Source organism: Cololabis saira, chromosome 4 (genome assembly GCF_033807715.1).
Source record: "Cololabis saira isolate AMF1-May2022 chromosome 4, fColSai1.1, whole genome shotgun sequence".
NCBI lineage: Eukaryota > Metazoa > Chordata > Actinopteri > Beloniformes > Belonidae > Cololabis > Cololabis saira.
The window spans coordinates 4,951,093-4,966,496 of NC_084590.1; the positions used below are offsets into that span (position 1 = coordinate 4,951,093).

Consider the following 15,404-nt stretch of genomic DNA (forward strand, 5'->3'; position numbering starts at 1 on the left):
AGTGTTTACATCCATTACGAGACGTTTCTTTATTATATTTTACACCAGACGATACAATGTACAGCGTGGTACAGTGATATAAACATCGTATATAAATATAGTCAGATAAAAATCACATTACCGTTCCCGCTGTATGTTTAAACCATGGATGAAAACACTGTGGTTCAGTCAGCAGCGCCCCCTGCAGGTTTGGAGACTTCCTGTTGTAGTGACCAGTTATGAAGCGTTTTTCTTTTGAAGATGGTTTCTTGTTTTATATCGTTCCTCTTTTTTTTACCTCGTTTTGAGTTTGTGAATTTGAATCATTTCTGTACTTGAAGCCGTTTTCCGTAACCCTTGTACTGTCTTTGGGTCAAAATGACCCAATTCTTCTCTCCTTCTTTCCTCCTGCCATGCTCTCTCCTTCCTTCTTCCTTTCCTCTTTTCCTCCTTTTTTACCCTCCTTTACTCCTTTTTTTCCTCCCTCCCTTTCATCATTCATTCCTTTATTACCTTTTTTGCTTTTCCTTCCTTCTTTCCTTATTTTATCCATTCCTTCCTTCTTCCCTCCCTTCTTTCTTTCCTTTTTCTCCATTCCTTCCTCCCTCCCTTCTTTCCTTTTCTCCCTTCTTTCCTTCATTTCTCCCTTCCTTCCATCTTTTCTCCCTTCCTTACTCCCTTTCCTACTTCCTTCCTTCTTTCCTTTTCTCCTTTCTCCCTTCCTTTCATTCCTCCCTTCTTTCCTCCCTTCCATCTTTTCTCCCTTCCTTACCCCCTTTCCTACTTCCTTCCTTCTTTTCTCCTTTCTCCCTTCCTTCCATCTTTTCTCCCTTTCTTACTCCCTTTCCTACTTCCTTCCTTGTTTCCTTCTTTCTTCCTTCCTTCCATTCCTCCCTTCCTTACTCCCTTTCCTACTTCCTTCCTTCTTTTCTCCTTTCTCCCTTCCTTCCATTCCTCCCTTCTTTCCTCCCTTCCATCTTTTCCCCCTTCCTTACTCCCTTTCCTACTTCCTTCCTTCTTTCCTCCTTTCTTCCTTACTTCCTTCTTTCCTTCCCTTCCCCCTCCCTTGACCTGAAGACAGCACAGGGGTTAACTGAGACGCATCAGGCCGTTGCAGTGCGTTTGGCCCTTGCCGGCCACCGTACTAAAGTGTCCTGCAGGCTGATTATGTCTCCAGAAAAGTTGGCGCGGGGCTAAGAGGTGGCATTACTTGATTGACAGGCCGTGGTCTCCAGTCTCAGGGCTCTATATTGGATGACCGGGGCTGATTAAAAATGCAGTTTGAAAGGAGAGGGAGTAGGAAGAGGGAGAGCGGGGCTGGGGTCAGGCAGACCGGAGCCTCCAGGACGGGGAGATAAAAGGCAGCGGTGGCGCCACTTCACGGTCAGTATCTCCACCTGTCCATCTGCACGAGCTGCTGGCAGCACTCAGGCTCGCAGGGGATGGCGAGGCGCAGCACATCTGTGGAGAGATAAGGGAGGGAAAGACACATATTACAGTACACGGACAAATACAGAAGATGCTCTACGGTCTGGCAGCCGCCAGCCGGACTCACGCGCTGGGACAGTCTCTGATTTATAGGATTCATAACCCTAATGTTCTTATCCGGCTTATCACCTATTCTGCAACTTTTTTATTTTACTTCCTCCTCTGACCAAAGGTGCAACTAACAGAAAAAGTCAACAATCCTGCATTTGAAACTTTCTCAATTTGACAGCCAGATTCTACGGAAGAGTATTTAGGGCCGTGCAGGAGAAAAAATATTTTGAGAGGGGAAGATTTTTTTTTATTGTGCACTTTGAGGAAAAAAGTCGAAATGTCGAGAAAAAAGTCGAAATGTTGAGATTAATGTCGAAATACAATTTCGAGAATTTAGTCGAAACTTATTCACGAAATTTCAACTTTTTTCTCGGCATTTCAACTTTTTTCTCGATATTTCGACTTTTTTCTCAACATTTCGACTTTTTTCTTGAAATTGTACTTCAACATTAATCTCGACATTTCGACTTTTTTTTCGACATTTCAACTTTTTTCTCGAAGTGAATAATGAAAAAAAAATCTTCCTCTTCTAAAATATTTTTTTTTTTCCTTTTTTCCTCCTACTCTTCCGTAAGATTCAGTGGTGGACGGTTTTCCTCCGGGAAGTCCATATATTTATGTTAATGTTCACCTCGGAGGGAATTATCCCGTTTATACCACAGACACTTACCAAAAAACATCAGTATTAAATCAGTTATTCATGCTTTAATGTGTTTCAGTGTAAATCATTAGTTTTATAACAAGCCACAGCTGAGCGACTATTTAATCTCTCGTCTGCAGCCGTTGGAACCTGGTAAGATACAACGTTTTTTAACAAGCCATAACTCAGTTTCCTTGGTAACGGGAGATATTCTAGTCCGCTCAGCTGCGCTCGGCTACGCTACAGTAACAAACAGGAAATAGATTTGTTTCAAAGAATCAAAGTCCACAGATAGTTTCCTAAATCGTTTTATTAAGCTACATACAGAAATGTCTCAGAAAATTAGAATATTGTGATAAAGTTCTTTATTTTCTGTAATGCAATTAAAAAAACAAAAATGTCATACATTCTGGATTAATTACAAATCAACTGAAATATTGCAAGCCTTTTATGATTGTAATATTGCTGATTATGGCTTACAGTTTAAGATTAAGATTCCCAGAATATTCACATTTTTTGAGATAGGATATTTGAGTTTTCTTAAACTGTAAACCATAATCAGCAATATTAAAATAATAAAAGGCTTGCAATATTTCAGTTGATTTGTAATGAATCCAGAATGTATGACATTTTTGCATTACAGAAAATAGAGGATTTTATCACAATATTCAAATTTTCTGAGACAGTCCTGTATATGATCAACCATTAAAAAAAAATAAACATTTCATTAAGCTACAAATATTAACAACCGTTCAAATAAATAAACATTTTCTCTCCTCTTCTGCATCCCAGTCATCAAAATTGTTAAATTCACCAAATAAATTAAAATAAATTACAAAATCACTCATGTCTCCGTCCTGCGGTAGCCGGCTCTTCTTCTCTGAATCTCTGTTGCCGTGGTTACCACCTTGCAGTTGATCCAGCGCAATGATATTAAAGTTATCAGGCTTGTTTTCCATGTGTAGGTTATCACACAGATTGTGGTATAAGTATATATAATGTGCTAATGGTGGAAATGGACAGGCTGGCTGCTAGCCTGTTGTCTCGGGACGTTGATTCCCATGACAGGCCATCCACATTTGCCTCATCAATAGATCTAATTGCTCTGAGAAAGGGGCCAGAATGAAGACTGGGGAGCGTCGGGGAGCGTTTGGTAAAGAGAAACCGTGGCGCCATGACTGGGTCAGTAATCAAAGGGAGGCAGAGAAAGGACGGGGTGAAGGTAGAGCTGGCTGAATGCAGGACCTGTCAGTCAAATGCGTCCTGAGTGATGGATAATGACTAAGCTATCCCACTCTGTCATCACGCCAGGATCTTTTCTCCTACTCAAAGGAGAAAAGTGAGAAGGCAGAAAGGTGGAGCGGTCCAGAGGAAGCACGGGAGGAGATGTCAGGCATCCAAGTACAGTCGCTCAGAGTGGAGAGAAGAATAGAACCAAATTAATGTTGGGAAGATGTTAATGAGAGCGGTATAGAGCAGGGGTCGGCAACTCAAATGTTGAGAGAGCCATATTGGACCAAAAACACAAAAAACAAATATGTCTGGAGCTGCAAAATATGAAAAGTCTTGTCTGTATCAGCCTTAGAATGAAGACAACACATGCTGCATGTAGCTATATTAGTTATAACTGGGGGAAGATTTTTTATCATTATGCACTTCGAGAAAAAAGTCAAAATGTCGAGAAAAAGGTTGAAATGTTGAGAAAAAAGTCTAAATGTCAAGACTAATGTTGAAGTACAATCTTGAGAAAAAAGTTGAAATGTCGAGAAAAAGCTCGAAATGTCGAGAAAAAAGTCTAAATGTCAAGATTAATGTTGAAGTACAATCTTGAGAAAAAAGTCGAAATGTTGAGAAAAAATTCAAAATTTCGAGAAAAAAGTTGAAATGTCTAGATTAAAAGGGAAAGGAAAACGAGGAAAAAGAGAAAAAAGAAGAAAAAAATAGAAAAAAAGAAAAAAGAAGAAAAAAATAGAAAAAAGAGAAAAAAGAGAAAAAAAGGTCAGACATTTTTGAAAAAGCTCCAGGAGCCACTAGGGCGGCTCTAGGCCCGCGGGTTGCCGACCCCTGGTATAGAGGGTATAGCAGGTACCTGAACAGACAGCTGTTGTCTGTTTACCGTGCTGCCAGTGCTCCACATCTATCAGATATTTGCTCCTTATCTGTCCCGGGGGATCAGGCTGTCCGGCCCCTGGCCCCCGGCCCCTGGCCCCGGAGGTTGGGCTACATCAGTACTCAAGCAGCCTTTGTTCTTGTTCTGACTCCCTGCTCCGCTGCTCCGGCCAAGAGGCCACTGGCTGCCGGCCTTCAGCACCACTCTTACACACTCCATAAAGACTGCTCTGCAGACAGATCTGCTCTCTGCCAGTGGAGGAGTGCTGCTTTCTTCTGCTTATATGGCATGCAAGAGCATAATCCATCCACCAAGAGACGAGAATAGATCCAAGCAGAAGCAAATACAATCAGTACTTGCCACGATTGAAGTTTTCTTTTTCACTTCAGCTATAAGTAAAAAGCCGGCCAGAACCGACTTTTGACTGATTAAGTTGTCACGTGAATTTACAGTTTCTTTTTTTTCTTTTCTCCTTCCCCACAACATGTTTACATGAATGCACCACAAACCACAATTCATGGTCACTATGCCTGAGTGGAGGAAGGAAATGTCCTCGTTGATGGTACGTGGAGCGGCCTGCAGGGTGGCATCCCGGCCCGGGAGGACTCCAACACTGACCACGTTTCCATGCATCAATAACCCTTTTCTAACCGGAATATTAGCAATAACTCGGTTGCACACGGACATGTAAACATAACCGGAGTTTGCTCATATTCAGGTTTTTAAAAACCCCAATATGAGCCCTGGGTTACTCCTTTTAAAACCCGAATATTGGGTCATGTAAACACCAAACGGAATATCCCCATCAAACGGAACAGGAATTTGTTTTCTGCACATGTTCTGTTCACAAGGAATCCTGGTCACTTTTTTCCTTCCTTCTTCCTTTCCTTTTTAATCTCGACATTTCAACTTTTTTTCCTCGACATTTCGACTTTTTCCTCAACATTTTCTACTTTTTTCATGAAATTTTGACTATTTCCTCGACTTTTTGACCTTTTTTCAACATTTGGACTTTTTTCTTGACATTTCGACTTTTTTTCTCAAAGTGCACAATGAAAAAAAAATGTCCCCCCAGTTCTTCTAAACACGGAGAAACACAAGACCAGGAGGAGACTAATCACTTCATAAATGTAATGAAGGATATGAACATTTCTGCATTTGTAGACGGTAGAAAGTACCGGGATAGAAGATTTACAAGAAGGTTGCACGAAGCAGGATTTGTAGGAACGCCAGACCAGACCAAGCACTGGTGGAAAACGCTGAAAAAGGAGAAATACAGGGCCGAGAAAGAAAACCACTTCTACTGGGCTGTTCATTATCCACCGTGCTGCTGTTAATGTTGTTGTTTTGAATTTGGATACAGGAAGAAGAAGCAGAAATGACAGGAATTGCGTCATGACGTTCTCCGTGCGTCGCTGGTTTGATCCAGATAAATGATCAATTACCATGTTTACAGGGATAATGTTTGCTCACGCATGGAAACAGATTATTCCCAATGTTTCAGTAACTGGAATATTGACCTTAACCCCAATTTTGACTGCATGTAAACGTAGTCATAGTTATTACGTAAGCGCTAAAGAATAAAGTGTCTAAAAAGCTGTGGTTCCTTTGAAATGGGTAACTGATTTCTAATGGATACATCAGCCAATGATTAACAAGTGGATAACATTTGTAGCGTAGCTAAACTCTCTCCTTGAACACATGAATGTGTTCGACCTCGCTGCACTGATGTTGCAGCAGAAATGTTGTGAAAGCAGGAGGGCAGAGCTGGACACTAAGATGGATGTACGTCCATCTGCTCCTGCTGGCGCCTCCTAACAAGCACACTAACACACACAGAGAGAGGGCCGTCTCTCCGCCTGATCTATGGAGATGACCAACAGCTCTCCACGGCCCAGCCCCGGCCGCAGCGCTGGACTTTGAAAAGTCCACCCACTCCTCACCGCCTGGAAACCTGATCCAGCCAGTCCACCCGACGCTTCAGAGCATCAATAATTAATTAGGGAACAGCTATTGGCCCCAAGGGTCACAGAGCAAGGAGAGAGAGAGAGGGCGGGAGGGGGAGGAAATCAGGGAGTCGTGATTTTGTTTAATAAGTAACACAATGCCGACTTTGTTCTCCTCTTTTCAATTTTAAAAGAACACAAAAACAGTTCTCTGCCTCTGTAACGCAGTGCGGCCTCCGCTGGCTCCTCTCCTCGTGGCACGCAGGTCAGGGAAGGGTCACCTCACCCAAATAATGGGCAGAATAAAAGAATCCATGTACAATCAAGTACCTGTTGTACCATTATACACCCTGCTCTTCACCCATGTGTAGTGACCATAAGTTGTGGTTTGTGACGCACTTGTGTAAATACGTGGAGGATAGGGGGAACCCTCTGCTAACATCCTGCACTTCCTCTCTTGTGATCGTCACAACGGAGACATTAAACTCCCAGTCACACTCAGAAGTGACTAAATCAGGGGTCGGCAACCCGCGGCTTTAGAGCCGCATGCGGCTCTTTAGCGCCGCCCTAATGGCTCCAGGAGCTCTTTCAAAAATGTTTGACCTTTTTTTTCTTTTCTTTTTTTCCTTTTTTCTCTTTTTTCTTCTTTTTTCCTTTTTTTCTTTTTTCTTCTTTTTTCCTTTTTTCTTCCTTCTTCCTTTCCTTTTTAATCTCAACATTTCAACTTTTTTTCTCGAAATTTTGACTTTTTTCCTGACATTTCGACTTTTCACGAAATTTTGACTATTTCCTCGACATTTTGACTTTTTTCTCAACATTTTCGACTTTTTTCACCAAATTTTGACTATTTCCTCGACTTTTTGACTTTCCTCGACATTTCGATTTTTTTCTCGACATTTCGACTTTTTTCTCAAAGTGCATAATGAAAAAATTATTACTAATATAGAAACATGCAGCATGTGTTGTCTTCATTCTAAGGCTTATACAAGACTTTTCATTTTTTGTGGCTCCAGACATATTTGTTTTTGTGTTTTGGCTCCAATATGGCTCTAAAACATTTTGGGTTGCCGACCCCTGGACTAAATGATCCTCAGTGTGAAGATCCTTCCTGCATTTGTAACTGCTCTCCAAATAATACTCACCAACAGCTATTTCAACATCTTATAGGAAAAATAAATACTTGAGGGTTTCCTTGCTTATACATCACTTGACAAACGCTCATATTAGACATATTATTGGAGGCATTTTTATGTGTATACTGTATATCCAAATGTATATTCAAAGTATCGTTTGAATAGAATGAAGTCTAGTTACACTGTTGCTTTTTGTGCATGGCTTTTTATTCTGTGTTTAATGCTTTTGTCTTGTCTGTCTTTGTCCTGTTAGTGTGTTACTGTGTCTCGTGTTATTAATGTTGATGTTACTGTTGCTGCTTCATGTTGTTTCTGTTTTCGTTTGTAGCAATTGTCTGTTGTTGAGCTTATGTTAACCTGTGTGTAAGTATTTTAACTTAGTATCTTACCTTTTAATCTTTACTCTGATGTAGCCTTCTTATTTGGAAATGTTTTATTGATTATATCTTAATAACTTTTATTTTAGGTTGACTATTTTACACCAGTCCAGGGACAGTAGATGCAAAATAGCCTTTTTGGCTACTTCTGGCATATTTTACATTAGTTTAAATGTATTATTAATGTGCATTGTCCATGCTAACTAAAGCTTTAAATAAATAAATAAGTTTGAGAGTGAAGTCCAGCAGCTGAGACATCTCTCTTGACGTGATGAAGGGATGTTTTGAGCTGCTACACCGTGACTCATTCCAGCTTCTTTTTCCTCTCCGTTTTCAATTTTTCCTTCCTGTACAGGTTTATTTACTATGTCACGGGGAGATCAGTGTTCAGTTGACCCCTTTTCACATGAAATACCTCTATATTTCCCATAGATATAAGTACTTTTGTCTGTGTTTATCACTTTGAAAGGCACTTCTATCTGTTTCCTAGTTTTCTGTTGAAGTGGTTTAAATTTGTAGACGGCCCTGTTAAGTAACTACACAGTTCCTCCCAACACATTCTTCATTCTTTAAATTATTCACAGTGCTCGTGCCGTTTCCAGGCCGAGCTGCAGCGGCCCCGGCCTCATGATTCAGAAGGAAACGTGTGCGAGCGCGGGGGGGGGTGTGGACAGGGGGTGGTGGGAGATTCACCGGCGAGGTGTCGGGCTGCTCCGCGGAGGGCGGGCCTCCTGCGCTCCAGATGTGAGCCTGACAAGTTTATTAGCCGCTCTTGTGTTAAAGGCCGTCCCCGAACACGGCGTCACAGCGAGGACTGATTCAACACATTAGACCTCATTCTCCACGGCTGCTTATTCAAGCTTGCAGGGGCCCCATCTGTCTCTGGCTCTCTTTGTCACTGTCTGTCTCTGTCGTACACACACACACATGGATACGCATGCACACACACACACACATACACACACACACACACACACACACACACACACACACACACACAGACTCTCCCTCTCTCACACTTTACTGTACCCTTGCTCTGTCACACACACTTGCATGCCCACAGGCAACCAAGACAAATATGTGATTGTACACTTCTGTGTGCAAGCACATATTTGTGATTATGGAAACACTCATATGACAAATATGTGCTTTTCCTCTCTATCGTCTTCTCTGTCTCACCTTAAACATTATCTGACAAATAAGTTATCCTTTTTTTTCTTGTCTGCACATATATTAATGGTTAATACCAAGTTGGTAAAAACCTAAGGCATATGTCCACTTTATATATATAATATATATCATATATATCTTAAACGGGACCTATTATGGCATCTAATACCTATTTTAAACAGGCCTTGAATGTCTTAAAAACAAGCTTTTGATTGTTTTTGCTAAATAAATTAGAAATTCAGCCTCTTAGCCATGTCTTTTTCTTCCCATTCTCTAACCTCATTATCTTTCTTTTTTTATTAAATGTTTTATTAAATGTAGTCTGAAACGAGAAAAACACAGGGAAACGCACAAAGTACACACGTCTTGGAGATCTGTAAGAGAAAAAACAAACAGACACGAGAACAGGTAGAGACATGTTGTTTGTGATTAAAAAAAAAAACGTATTTCAGTCGATTTCAAAATTAATTTCTATATAAATGTCAAGCTCTGCTGACGTTAATACGTTGTAGTAAATTGAGGGTTCGGATTGATGAAAATTTCTTATTTTTGTTTTTATTCATTTATTGCAAATATGCTTTCTTGAAATCTCAGTGGAAAATGTTGTGAAGTATGTTGAGAAAACAAAATAACATGTTGTATGGCTGTTTATTTCATGTTTGGTGGGATTTTCCCTCCCCAGGAATGTCCCCGGGAAGCCCAGGCCCCATCACACGGCACGAGTCGTCGGACAGCCTGGCGTCGGACCACAGCGGCCAGGACGACGAGGAGTGGCTCTCTCAGGTGAGACCTCAAACTCAACCTCAACCTCAAACTCAACCTCAAACTCAACCTCAACCTCAAACTCAACCTCAAACTCAACCTCAACCTCAAACTCAACCTCAACCTCAACCTCAACCTCAACCTCAAACTCAAACTCAACCTCAATCTTGACCTCAACCTCAATCTCAACCTCGACCTCAACCTCAATCTCAATCTCAACCTCAACCTCAACCTCAAACTCAACCTCAACCTCAAACTCAAACTCAACCTCAAACTCAACCTCAACCTCAAACTCAACCTCAAACTCAACCTCAACCTCAAACTCAACCTCAACCTCAACCTCAACCTCAAACTCAAACTCAACCTCAATCTTGACCTCAACCTCAATCTCAACCTCGACCTCAACCTCAACCTCAATCTCAATCTCAACCTCAACCTCAACCTCAACCTCAACCTCAAACTCAAACTCAACCTCAACCTCAAACTCAACCTCAACCTCAACCTCAACCTCAAACTCAACCTCAACCTCAAACTCAATCTCAACCTCAACCTCAAACTCAATCTCAACCTCAACCTCAAACTCAAACTCAAACTCAACCTCAACCTCAATCTCGACCTCGACCTCGACCTCAATTTCAAACTCAACCTCAATCTCAAACTCAATCTCAACCTCAACCTCAATCTCAATCTCAACCTCAATCTCGACCTCAACCTCAATCTCGACCTCGACCTCGACCTCAATTTCAAACTCAACCTCAACCTCAAACTCAACCTCAACCTCAAACTCAACCTCAACCTCAAACTCAACCTCAACCTCAAACTCAAACTCAACCTCAATCTCGACCTCAATCTCGATCTCAACCTCAACCTCAACATGCACACCCTTCACACAGCTCACATCCACATCACCATCGCTGGGTAGAGGAGCCAAAAATTGTATTCAAGTAAAAGTACTGTTACTTCAGAATAATATGACTCAAGTAGAAGTAAAAAGTAGTCATCCAAATATTTACCTGAGTAAAAGTAAAAAAGTACTTGGTGAAAAAACTACTCAAGTACTGAGTAACTGTTGAGAAACGTCTGATTTATTTTTTTAACAGAACCATTCAAACAGACAAAAGTACAAAATAATCATCTTCAGGTGAATTAAATCAATAAAATAATAAAATAAATTAAAATTAATACAAAATAAAAAATAGCTTTAATTAAAATAATCTTAAAGTAAATTCAAGCACTTTAATGAATAATAAAATAAATAAAATAACAGAATAAAAAAATAAATTAAGCACAAGTAGCAAAAAATTTCCAGCCTTTGTACTTTTCTTTTTTAACCAGGCAGAACTAGAACAAAAATGAACTCATAGAAACTCTGTGTGTGTTTGAGTCTGTGTAAATGTGACAAAACATGCAAAAACAAACATTTTTCCCAAAGAATCACTCAGTGATGTCATGAGATTGACGCGTACGTGGATAAAAGGGATAAAAGAAAAGTAACAGCTCAACGTAGCCTAATGTAGCGGAGTAAGAGAAACAGTTTCTCCTTCACAAATCTACTCAAGTAAATGTAACGGAGTAAATGTAACTCGTTACTACCCAACTCTGCACATCACCATCGCTTCTTATATCTTTGAAATGATTCATCAAAACTTCACCATGGGATTTTTTGGCATTTGCATTTTTAACAAAAGCCACATAAATGTTTGATCTGGTTTGTATATTACAGAAGAGTATTAGGGCCAGGCAGGAGAAAAATAAAAATAATATTTTAGAGGAGAAAGATTTTTTTTTTCATTCAGAGATTAAAGTTGAAGTACAATTTCGTGAAAAAAGTCAAAATGTTGAGAAAAAAAGGCAAAATTTCGACTTTATTCACAACATTTCGACTTTATTCTTGAAATTGTATTTCAACTTATTCTCGACATTTCGACTTTTGTCTGGAAGTGTACAATAAAAAAAAGATCTTCCCCTATCAAATTTTTTTCTCCTGCATGGCCCCGATTCTCTTCCGTAGTATATCCATATATGTTGTTTATCTGGTTTTTCTTTCTCCTCTTCGGTAGCATTTTTGATGAACTCAGTTTGTGTTTTTGTTTGTCGTTTACGTTTTCTGCCCCTGTTTTGTTCCTTATTTAATGAGTCTGCCCTCTGTCTGATCACAAACATGTACCAAAATGTTCTCTGTGTTACTTAAAAACATGATAAATGTCCTCCACCTATCCTGGTCTCTTCAGCTTGGTTAAGCTCCCCAGCACTGATCTCTGGTGCAGGCAGGTAACCCACTACATTTCCACCATCAATAATTCCACTGCATACATAATTGATTGGTTAAAATGCAAGCCACTTAGCTTGCAGAGGTTCTTGTTCATATCTGCCATGATAGTTTGCCAGAAGCAAAACTATCCATTGCACTAACCTGCATTCCTGCACCGTGCTGTCAGAGTGGCTGCACTGATGCATTCGTCAGTGCTATGAGACCTTTGCAAGACAATGAGGTGATTTGTAAGAACCTGTTTGGAACCATTTTTTAACGTCACTTAATTTAGGATAAACAGAACCAGCCAACTTGAACTTTTTAGTCATAAATAGCATCTTATTCTTATTCCGCGTCCTGCCTGCAGATAGAAATAAAGTTATTGAATGCCAGAATGAGAACTGGATAATGGTCTTCATGAGATTATCGGTGAGCATTTTGCCGTTCGTTTGGGATTTAAGCCTGATTTAAGGTTCTGCGTTACACCAACGCAGAGCCTACGCCGTTGCCGTGACAACATCGTGAACCCTTCGGACTTCTCCGTCACTCCATTTCGCCACGGTGCAAAATCCCCCCAGAGCACTAGTTGATACTTTGTTTAGCTTCCTGTTTGTCCGGTCACAGTGAATCAAAGAGATGAGTACGGTGGCCGAGACCCGCCATTGCTGAAAATTAAAGAAACACTACAAATTAAAACAAACGCCGCTGCAAATAAAAGAAACACTGCAAATATAAAAAAAAAACGACGCAAATAAAAAAGCCACAACGGAAGTGAATTACCGGGGACTATTTTTGCTGATGCACCGGTGTTTTTTACGTGAGAGGAGAAGAAGAAGACGAAGACGAAGTGAAAAGGAAGATAAAGGAAGAGCGAGGAATAAGAAGAACAACGAACGAGAAAATAAGTGAAAAGGTTAGTGTTCAACGTCGCTACGTGTCATTTTTAATGTACAACACCGGTGCATCTGCAAAAATAGTCCCAGTAATTCACTTCCGTTGTGGCTTTTTTATTTGCGTCGTTTCTTTATTTTATTTGCAGCGGGGTTTATTTTGTTTGCAGCGTTTCTTTTATTTTCAGCAATGGCGGGTCTCGGCCACTGTAGATACAACTATTGTGCAAAAAACCAAAACAACCCAAAAAAAATCACACACACACGAAGAAAAGAGCGCTGAAAGTTCACGACTGCTTCACGAACCGGAACTGGAAACGCGTTGCTACCAAGCAAACCAATCACAGCCCTCTCGGTCAGGCTACGGCGTAGGCTACGTAGCCGCGTACCCTACGGTGTAGGTTTAATGCAGAACCGTAATTCAGCCTTTAGGATTGATTGGCCGTTCTCTAATGAAACGTGACGTTGTGACCTCAGTGTCGGAGCCTCAGCTCGCTGCCATGCACTGCCTTTTCCTGCCTCTCCTTGTCAGCTGCTCTTAAGCGAGCTGTCAGTGGACAACAATCCTCCTGTCTTGACAGAGTCCACCCCGGGTCCTTGCCCGTCTGTCAGTCCCCGTGTGATGGAGGATCTGGCCAACAGAAGGTTGCAGCATTAGATAGACAGACAAACAGATCTCTAGATTAGAAAACAATTGGATAAATACATTATGGCCCCATGTGCATGTATGTGTCCCTCTCTACTTACTGTACATTTATTATCAGATATAAGAAATATTATATAGGAGATACTTTCACCATGACATTGTCAGATCAATGCAGACACAGATTAGTGTGGAACCTCCTCATTGTCCATGTACAAGCGCAATTTATTTGTATAGCACCATTCAACACAAGGTCATTCAAAGTGCTTTACATCAACATCAAAAGCGGCAAGACACAATTAAACAATAAATTACAAATACAATGATAAGAAAAGTAAGGGCAGTAGATCCAGCAGGTACATCTCATTCTTACAATGGCAAGAATTACATTTCTATACGGTCAAAACGTACAAAAACCGGGTCAAATACAGTATTACAAAAGTAATCTGTAACAATTCATACGGTGAATTAAACCAATTTGACAATTCTATGCCACAATGCCTGTTTCCAGGTCTTATTTCACACAACTGACGAGAATTACGTTTCTATACGGCCGTTGTATCACACAGGATACAAATACACTTGGCTAGGAAAATAAATCATCTTATTTTATTTCATGAATTATTGGCATCATGTCACAAATATTCCTGCAAACACGTGGGCACGTGGGTCTAAGTGCAATGCTGGACACATGCATGCAATGCACCAAATAAACAGCGAGGTAGCAAAACATCTGGGATTTAAACGCAACATCTGACGCTTTGGAATCTGAACCATCATGAAATCATTTCATTCTTCTCTTTAGTTTCAGCGAGTAGCAGGCCCTCCGGTAGCTCAGTGGCAGCCCGGCATGTGTGTGTGGCTGCAGGAGGAGGACGTGAGGGGCAGGTGGCCCGGCAGGCTGGAGACTAGAACTCCAACAAGACCACTGCCGGAAACCAGTGGTCTCCAACCCCCGGGCCGCGGCCCGGTACCAGATGACCCACGGCCCGGTACCGGGCCGTGGGTCATCTGGTACCGGGCCGTGGGTCATCTGGTACCGGGCCGTGGGTCATCTGGTACCGGGTCGACTGATGATGGTTGACTCTCAAACTGATGGTTCACAATGTTTTTATTCCTTGGATGTAAATACACTGCAAACACATCGTAACAGCTAGAAAGGAATAAAATAGAATAGTTAGTGTTTCTACATTCATATAAGTTTAATTTAACTTAAATACAGACCGACGCAGCTGCTGCTCGGCTACCGTTAACCGCAATACATGAGTAACCATGGCAACCAAACTCAAGCTGGACATTAATACGGAATAACATTTGCGAAGAAAACAAATCCTTATCAGCAGGAGCTTTTTGTGTCAGTTAAACACACTTTAGCATTCCTGACACTAGTTTAGTCTTTCAGACAAACTTTCTACTGCCGTTAAACTTTTACCGTTAAAGTCCGAAGTGCCGGATGTTTACGAGGTCTCGTGAGACGCCTTCAAAATAAAAGCACTAAATATCAGTCTCCTTAAAGCGACACTACGTAACTTTTCCACCTTAATATCATATTTCCAGAGTCATTGTGATGGTACATCAACTTCCAACAGGTTTAATGAACCTCTGTCATGGTCTGGGGGGTCTGTATCACCTTCACTGGCACTATGTAACTTTGAGGAGCATGGTAGGAACCCTGCCACACTAAAAAACTACAAATTTTACGGCTTTGACTGCTTTACGGCACATACGTCACTTCCCCCTCCTTCCCGATTCGCAGTCGAGACGAAAATGGGCGGGGCTTGGAGCGCAGAGCTCCGCAGAAGCTGGTAACCCGTTGCTGCAGCAGCAGCAGCTCCACATAACAGACCAGGGAAAAGATCCTAATGGTTTAACTTTTCAACGGTTTCCTGCTCGGAGGCAGAACCACGCAGGCCAAGTATCTGATATAACGGAGTAAAAGAGTGAAAGAGTCGTCGGCTCGCTTT

At 41.1% G+C, this 15,404-nt stretch overlaps 1 protein-coding gene across 4 annotated transcripts in view; it reads left to right on the forward strand.

The window, feature by feature from the left end:
* bcas3 (BCAS3 microtubule associated cell migration factor) overlaps positions 1 to 15,404 on the forward strand; it is a 515,318-nt gene that overhangs the window by 181,965 nt on the left and 317,949 nt on the right. For all 4 annotated transcript variants that reach the window (XM_061718687.1, XM_061718690.1, XM_061718688.1 and 1 more), the window contains one exon: positions 9,577 to 9,677. In XM_061718687.1, the coding sequence (XP_061574671.1) occupies positions 9,577 to 9,677 (101 nt within the window). The remainder of the gene's footprint in view (positions 1 to 9,576; positions 9,678 to 15,404) is intronic.